The sequence below is a fragment of the Panthera uncia genome, chromosome D1 (assembly GCF_023721935.1).
Source record: "Panthera uncia isolate 11264 chromosome D1, Puncia_PCG_1.0, whole genome shotgun sequence".
NCBI classification, from domain to species: domain Eukaryota; kingdom Metazoa; phylum Chordata; class Mammalia; order Carnivora; family Felidae; genus Panthera; species Panthera uncia.
The window spans coordinates 11,502,922-11,511,222 of record NC_064808.1 but is presented as its reverse complement, the minus strand read 5'-3'; the positions used below and the strand labels follow the sequence as shown (position 1 = coordinate 11,511,222).

The following is an 8,301-nucleotide window of genomic DNA, read 5'->3' as shown; positions in this document are numbered from 1 at the left end:
CAGCATGGATCCTACTTGGGATTTTCTCTGTCTCTCTCTCTCACCCTCCCCTGCTCATGCACACTCTTTCTCTCTGTCAAAAATAAATAAACATTAACAAAAACTGCGATTCTCTGTAGAAAGAATGATATTTGCTGTTTCTTCCCTCCTTCTTCCACCTCCTTCTTCCAGGGCTGCTCTCCATTAGGTCAATTCATAATGTGATTCGGAGCATGTTCCACCTTCCTTGTGGTAGAGTTCCCTCCCTGAGGAATGTGGGGAGGAAAGGACCTCAAGATAAGGCAACCTAGCGATGTGCGTATGTGACCTTCCTCCCAACTCTGTATGTCCTTACGTGACACCTCTCACGACCCTGTAACATGAGACTACCCGATCAGACTGTATGTCTATACGTTACCCATATATGGGAGACAAAGAAGTAGAAAATGCTTCAAAGGCTACAGCACGCGACATTCAGTTTTTTGGGTACAAACCCTCTGAGCCCGTGTGAGCACGAATAAAGTTGTTTCCTGGAAAGAAAAGCCTCGGCGTCACGACTCTCTGTGCGAGAATCTGGCTCCGTCCTCATTCCGGCAAATAACCTTGCAGGACTCAGCAGGGAAAGATACTGACCTGGAGTTTCCTCTCCAGTGCGTCCTTTACCTCCTTGTTGCGGAGGCTATAGATGAAGGGGTTGAGCATGGGAATTATGATGGTGTAGAACACGGACACGATTTGGCCATTGGTATCATTAGAGGATCCGTGAGGCTGGACGTAGGTGAAAACCACAGTGCCATAGAAAATGGCAATGGCCAAGAAGTGGGAGGCACAGGTGGAGAGGGCCTTCTCCCGTCCAGCTGCTGAGCGCATCCTCCCAATGGCCACCAGGAGCAAGCTGTAGGAGGTGAGGATGACTGCAGCAGGCAGAAGGGTAACCAGAGCAGAGAAGATATAGAGGACCAGCCCTGCCGTGGCCGTGTTGCCACAAGCCAGGCGGAGAAGGGGTGGGATGTCACAGAAGTAGTGTGTTACCTGGTTGGGCCCACAGAAAGGCAGAGCAAAGACATTCCCAGTCTGGATAGCAGAGTTGGCACCACCAAATGCATAGGAAGCAGCTACCAGCTGGACGCAGGTCTCCTTAGTCATGACAGAACCATAATGGAGGGGTTGGCAGATGGCCACAAAGCAGTCATAGGCCATGGAGGCCAGCAGGAAGCTCTCAGCTGTCACGTGCACCACAAAGAGGGTCAGTTGGACCACACAGCCCTCGAAAGAGATGGTCTTATCGGAGGCCAGGAAGTTGACCAAGAGCTTGGGTGTGACCACGGATGAGTAACAAATATCTAGAAACGACAGGACACTGAGGAAGAAATACATGGGGCTATGGAGACGGGAGTCCGAGAAGATGAGTGCCATCATTCCCAGGTTGCCCAGCACTGTTATGGCATAAATGAGCAGGAAGGCTACAAACAGAAGCTCCTGGAGATCTGCATAACTGGAGAATCCCAACAAGATGAACTCGGTAACTGGAGTGCGGTTGCCATTTGCAAGGGCTAGTTCTCCAGGTGTCATCTGTGGAGGTGACAGTTGATAATCACTCGAACAGTATTACCTGAGCATGTCCACCGCTGTGCATAGGACAATGAGGGACAACACCAAGCAGGTGTAAGTCTTCTTGCACAAGAAACTAATGGGAAGCCTCGTGCCCTCGTGGAAAGGACAAGTACTGTGAAGCACGACAGACCCGAGTCCTAATTCTGATGATGGCACTAACTAGTTGTGTATCCTTGGACAAGCTCTATCGATGAGCTTTAGTTTTCTCGTTGTGAAACAAAGAAAACATGCGTACTTTTCAGGGTTGTCCTGTGGCCTCAGTGAAAAAATGAATGTATAATATCTGAATGGGACACAGGAGGTGATCAACAAATTGTGAGGCCTCTTCTGCAATTTCTAGTGCCCGTATCTACAAATATGCTTATGGCTATATTTGACAACGGTTTCATTTTGTGTTTAAAAAAAATCGAGATAAAATTTACATACTATAAAACTCACCATTTTAAAGTGTATAAATCAGTGGTCAGTTAGGAGCATATGCACAGGGTTGCGTAACCTTCCCCGCTATTTAATTGCAGAACGCTTTCGTCACCCAAAAAAGAAAACCCCATGGCCACTAGTAGTCACTCCCCGTTCTACCCTTCCCCCAGGCCCTAAAAATCTGCCTATTCTGGGCATTTCGTATAAATGCATTCCTCCTCTACGTGGCCTTTCATGTCTGGCTTCTTTCACTTAATGTTTTCAAGGTTTATCCGTGTTGTAGCACGTATGGGTATTCATTCTGTCTTGCATCAAAACATCCTTCGGGGCATACCCTCTGGGTAGTAACCACTGTGTCCTCTGAGAATCTATTGAACTGAATGTCACCTGGGAGACCATCAGCTTGGAAATGGTCTTTTAGTGCTTGCTTGACTGTCCTTCAAGATGCTTATCCGTAGGAGAACAGGACACGCTCGCAGTCCTTTCCTTCTTCCCCATACTTCCCTCTCTTTCCGCCCCTCGCCTCCCACCTCTTTGGGGGATCTGGAATACGTTCTGAAAATTAGTCCTAGGAAAACCTCACTAACCCCTTCATTCATGTCAAATGGTCCCACGACAAGGAGGGAACATGGTGTCTCCTTGAAGAAGACAGGGGACGGCCCACCTCTGTTTTTACCTGCTGTAACAGGTTCAGAGCACAGCCCTGGGCTGACGGGAAGGAGACCCGCTCTCTAGTTCCAGCTCCGTTACTTTGGGCAATTCTCCTCTCTGAACCTCTATTCCTCGTTGGCAGAGTCAAGATCACACCTGGCCCTGTACAATCTGACGGTGAGAGAGCGCATCTTCCCTGAACTTGCTGCCTGGGTGGATCTTTATGCCAGTGTAGCCCCAGGCAACACAAAAAAGAATCCATGTGAATTTCTCCAGAAAAAAAGGATACTCTATACCTGATTGTAACAGACAATTCTGGGAGGGTCTGTCCAAGTCACGAGGATCTATTTAAATATCTTGGCCACTCACAACGGTAATCACTGGCAAATATTTTGTACGTGATGTAGGAAGTTATGAGACACTTTGTCAACAGAAATGAGTAGATAGGAAAATATGAGTTTTGTTATGGTAATCCATCCAATTCATTGAACTTAGTTAATGCCAAGAATCACATAGTGATGTGTCATCAAAAATTATTTTTCATGCTACATTGTCTGTCATTTTGAAAAGATCCTCCCTCTATTTTGTTGAAAGATTTCCATCTGACTTAGAAAGGATTTTATAGGCAGTCATTAAAGTCATTTAATTTTTCAACACCTATTTATGAAATTACCTCTTTGTGTGCAATCCTGGAGGTTTTGTATGCTGGCAGAGTGCCTTAGACTAAGATTCAGGATGAGTTAGAAACACACATTTCTTTTCAAAAATGAGAGAAGGGCAATTGTGAAGGGGGAGATCAGAAAGGAGTACAGCACTTCCCTCCCAGATGTATTTTCAAGGACATTGATTTCATGAAAGAATAGATGTGGACCTTGAGGTTCCGGAAATCAGTTCTCATTAAAATTGTTTTGCCCACGAACCCCCTGAATAGTCTCTACTTCACCCTCAAGCGTACACAACCCTAGTTTGAAGACCGTGCCCTTAGAAACACTGGTCCAGGGCCGCCTGGGTGGCTCAGTCAGTTGAGCGACCGGCTTTGGCTCAGGTCACGATCTCATGGATTGGGAGTTCCAGCCCCACATTGGGCTCACTGCTGCCAGACTGTCAGCCCAGGGCCAGCTTCAGATCCTCTGTCCCCCTCTGTCTGCCCCCCTCCCATTTGTGCTCTCCCCCCAAAATAAATAAATATTGGAAAAAAAAGAAAAAAAAAGAAGAAACACTGGTTAGTTCCAGGACGCTGCTCTCTTGCCCTGCCGCCTCTCCTTCCTCTCAGGGCTGGTCTTGTGATCATGTGACTGTAGGAGAATTCACTGGAACACTCTGTGCCCTTTAGAGACCACCTGGAAGTCAGGGTCCCAGGGGTGGGGCAGAATCCTATCATCTTGGAGTCTAACCTGGCAGAGTCAGTGTCCTGCCCTGTGCTCCACTTTCTCCACTGAGTGCCCCGTGTGTCTCACACTCCTTTTCTCACTTTCTTAGGGGTTTCGTTGTGTCCAAATCCAAATATCCGGAAGTCTCTGATCTACCATGAATATTAATGTTTTCATTGTTCTCTGATAGGATGGCAGCCAATCCTCTGCCCGTGCGTGCGCGCGCACACACACACACACACACACACACACACTCACACTCAGTGTTGTTTTTAGGGTGAGCTCCTGGATCCTGCTCTCCAGTAATTAAGCTTTCCTGTCCTTTCCCCCAAGTCCCCCCTTCCCACAGTATTCCCCTGCTCCAGGCTGCGTTCCCCCCTAATCCTTTGCTCCTCCCTTCCCACCATCCCACCTTCCAGATGGCCATTCGATTCCTTCAGGGGCACACCCACCACCAATTCTCCACTGTGGTGACTTCCACCAACAGCCTCACAGATGTACCCTGAGGTTCCCAGTTTGCAACATACCTCCAGGCGTCCTCTGTAAATCCTGCAAAGCCATCCCTCAGCCCTGCCTGTCAGATTTCCCTTACCCAACTGAATTCCCTCGTTGGGTGCGGTTGGTATTGGCAGTCGGCTCTCACGCACACAGATGTATTTAGAATCATTTCACAGGGCTTTATCAGTGTCGCTGTCTTTCTTTCCTCCTTCTGGGCTGTTTTGCTTTCCTATCACATTATGACTTCTGAAAGCAGAGGCTGTTCTAAGTTTTCTATCAGGTGAACAGCAAATATTTGAGCAACCACCGTTATCCATAAGTATTTGAACAATTACAATTCCAACGGATTTAAGCAATTACACAATTAAGCCATTTGAACAACTCCCGTTCAAATAGTGTCAGACGTGGCTTTGGTCACGGATGATCCTACAGTCTTGCTGCGGGAGACTAATGACTAACTCGTTCCCATGAAACAAGAGTGAAGTCGGGTGGTGTCCTCTCTGCAGTAAAACCCACTGGAGTCGTGCAGGAAGGCTTCAGAAACAGGAGTGCGGGGCTGGGCCTTGAGTGAGGAAGGGGGCGCTCCGTGCAGGAGCCGGGGAAGCACAAGAAAGAGCCTGGAAGCGGGAATTCAACTCATCGGTAAATATTTACCAGGCAAAAGATGCATTGGACAGGGTCAGGAATCCTGGTTGAGTTACTCAACCTTTTTGAGCCTCGGTTTCCTTCGTTTCTGAGATGGGAAGACAGTGTAAGCCGATCCACTCGACCCACTTCTGGCAACAGGCAGGCACCTGGTGTACACAAAGGTCCGCTCCACTGCAGGTTAGGTTATAAACACCCAATGGATGGGGAGCCGGAAGAGATCACTAGGACCCCTGAGCGCAGCGGGATCTCAGGAATACTCAAAGGCTGGCAGAGTGGGGATGGGGTAGGTGCAGATTTGGAGCGAGAGCAAGGAGAAGTTAACAGGCAACCTCAGCTTTCTGAATCAGCTCTAGAGGAACTAGGTAGAATTTCTAAGAGACAAATACCAACCTTAGCAGACGAGGCTCCTCAACCTGATACACCTCCAGATCGTCTCAGCCCAGCCACAGAGGGGACAGTGTGGGACTGACTTTCGCTCCAGCCTGGGTCTTTCAGCTTGCCCTCCCTAGAGCTGTTTCTGGGGCGGCCACACATCCAGACCAGGTGATGGGGCACCCAGTTTATTAGGACTGGTTCCTAATAAACCTAACAAACCAGTTTCCTGCATCCTGGTTCCGCCAGGGTTTATACAGCTCGATCGAACCCCTTGTGCTCCCGGGTGACTGCTGAGGCTCAGAGCCCTGGGGAGGTGCTGGAAACAGACCCACCCCCATATCCTCTTCAGGGGTCCTGCAAAGTTCAGGCCTGGAGGAAGAAGAGCTGATCCCCTAGAGACAGTGGTCACTTGCTCCAGTCTTGAGGCAGAGGGAGACTAGGGTCTCCTGGAGGAGTTGGCACTTACGGTTCATTCTTAACCAGCAGAAAGACTCCCTATCTCCTCCTGGGATTCTGAAGTCTGGATGAAAAAAAGTCATCTTGCCCCTTGGGAGCGGGCAGAGAACTGGGGGACAGCTTACCCAGTTTACCCAGGGGCTCTTCTTGGCTGGGCCCTAATCCTGGTCAAATGAGTTGGTGGCACTGAGCTCCATAGAGTCTGTGGCTGGGGCTAAGTGCTTTTTCTTGTTATTCCTGTGTCCCAGCAGCAGGGGTTCTGAAGGGGAGTTGGGGACACATAGGGCAGGAAGTCTGAGGCTTGACCCTGTCTATGAAGCTCTCTTGGTTTGGGCAGCCAGGGAATCATCTACGGAGGCACTGGGGGCCTTGTTAACAGAATAGGTAATTTATTTATATTAGCTATTTAAAAAATTCTATTGTCAGAAAGGAAGCTAACTTCTCAGCATAGGAAATGCCGATGGGCATAAGGAGGAGCCCAGGGGATTGTTAACCATGAACCAAGAGCACAGTGAGCATCTCCCAGCTGTTGCTTTGTCCCTCCTTCCCTCCCCTTGCTGCCTCCGCCCTGCCGCCCCCACTGCTTTGAGGGTGGAGAGGGGCGGCTCCCTCCCTCCCCACTGTCAGCTGGCTGGCTCTCCAGAGACTTCCTCCCGCTGGGCCCAGCTGAGGCTACTGGTGGGATGTGCTTACAGGTGTGTGAATCCCCCACTGTTCTAGGTGGAGAGAATTACCGAGCATGTAGCCCGGAGGCCCTCAGTTGAGGCGTGATGGCTCAGCAGCGTCTGCGTCAGGACCGGGAGTGTGCTCAGGGCACCAGCAAAGTAGAGGCACAACATAGAGAAAGGACACATTTGGACATTTAAAAAAAAGCACCGGGAAATGATAAGAAATTGGGCTTTGCTTTAACATAACCTGGGTGGGCACAGGGGGGAAAATATAAATAAGGGCATTTTGGAGACAACTGGTGAGGTCTGATATGAACTGTGTATTAGATAATCGTACCGTATCACTGTAAAATGTCCCAGTTTCGATAACCATACTGACGATGGGAGAGAAAGACGTAGTTTTTTCTTTTTAAAGATTTTATTTATTTACTTATTTTTTTAATGTTTATTTATTTATACTGAGAGAGTGTGAGCAGGGGAGGGGCAGAGAGAGAGGGAGAGAAAGAATTCCAAGCCGGCTCCACGCTCAGCACAGGGAGCCAACTTGGAGCTTGATCCCATGGCCATGAGATCGTGACCTGAGCCGAAATCAAGAGTCTGATGCTCAACGTACTGAGCCCCCCAGGTGAACCCTAGATTTTATTTAATTAATCAGTTAATTTATATTTATTTTATGGTTTTAAGTAATCGCTACACCCAACATGGGGCTCAAACTCATGACCCCAAGGTTAAGAGTTATATGCTCTCCCGGCTGAGCCAGCCAGACACCCTGAGAACGACCTATTCTTAGAAAGTACTCACTGAAGCGTTTATGGATAATTGGTTTGGAAAAAATTTCATATATATATGAATATTCTATGTGTACATACACATATATATACAGAAATGTGAACAAGGGACATCTCTGGGTAAAGGATATATAGACTTCCAGTATTATTCTTGCAACTTTTAGAAGCATATTAAATATATTATAAACATAAAATATATGAAATCATGTCAAAAACAAAAGGTAAAAAAAGTCTGGGTGGGAGGAGCATTTTCGGGGTAAATGAAGCAGGAATTGGCTGTAGGTTGATCATCGTCGAAGCTGGGCCATCAGCACATGAGCGTTAATTTATCATACTATTTTCTTTGTATCTATTTGAACTGCTTCATAATAATTTTAAAAGATATTGAAGCATCACAGAAAAATCAAAATTTTCTTGCAATTCCTTATACTGAATTTACACCTTAAAATTTATATGTGGAGTGGTACACCCCATAATTTTTCAGTGTTTATCTTTTTTTTTTTTTTTAAGATTTTATTTCTAAGTGATGTCTACACTCAGCATGGGGCTTGAACTCACAATCCAGAGACCAAGAGTTGCACGCTCTACGCACTGAGCCAGCCAGGCCCCCCTTCAGTGTTTATTTATTTTAAGGGAAACAAAAATGATGTTCCAAGAAAGGAACCCAGGGTCATGCAGCTGATTAGTTCTAGACTCAAGAATTTAGCCGGTGTCTTCTGGGTCCCAGTCTACAAAACACAACACCTTTGTCCTCTTAATTTGTGCCCTGTCAATAATTTGGGATTAATGAGTGCATAGAACTTTCTATCTTTCCCCAACACTATACTTCAGTAC

The 8,301-nt window shown here is 47.3% G+C and overlaps 1 protein-coding gene across 1 annotated transcript; it reads right to left on the bottom strand.

Moving 5' to 3' along the window:
* Positions 1-591: 591 nt before the first annotated feature.
* On the bottom strand, positions 592-1,634 carry LOC125915783 (olfactory receptor 1052-like). The gene has a single exon (XM_049621791.1). The coding sequence runs from the start codon at positions 1,549-1,551 to the stop codon at positions 592-594; it is 960 nt and encodes a 319-aa protein (XP_049477748.1). The 5' UTR covers positions 1,552-1,634.
* Between the last annotated feature and the right edge of the window lie 6,667 nt (positions 1,635-8,301).

Bases quoted from the DNA above. Each gene is read 5' to 3' on its own strand.
- LOC125915783 (XM_049621791.1), bottom strand. From the start codon at position 1,551: ATGACACCTGGAGAACTAGCCCTTGCAAATGGCAACCGCACTCCAGTT.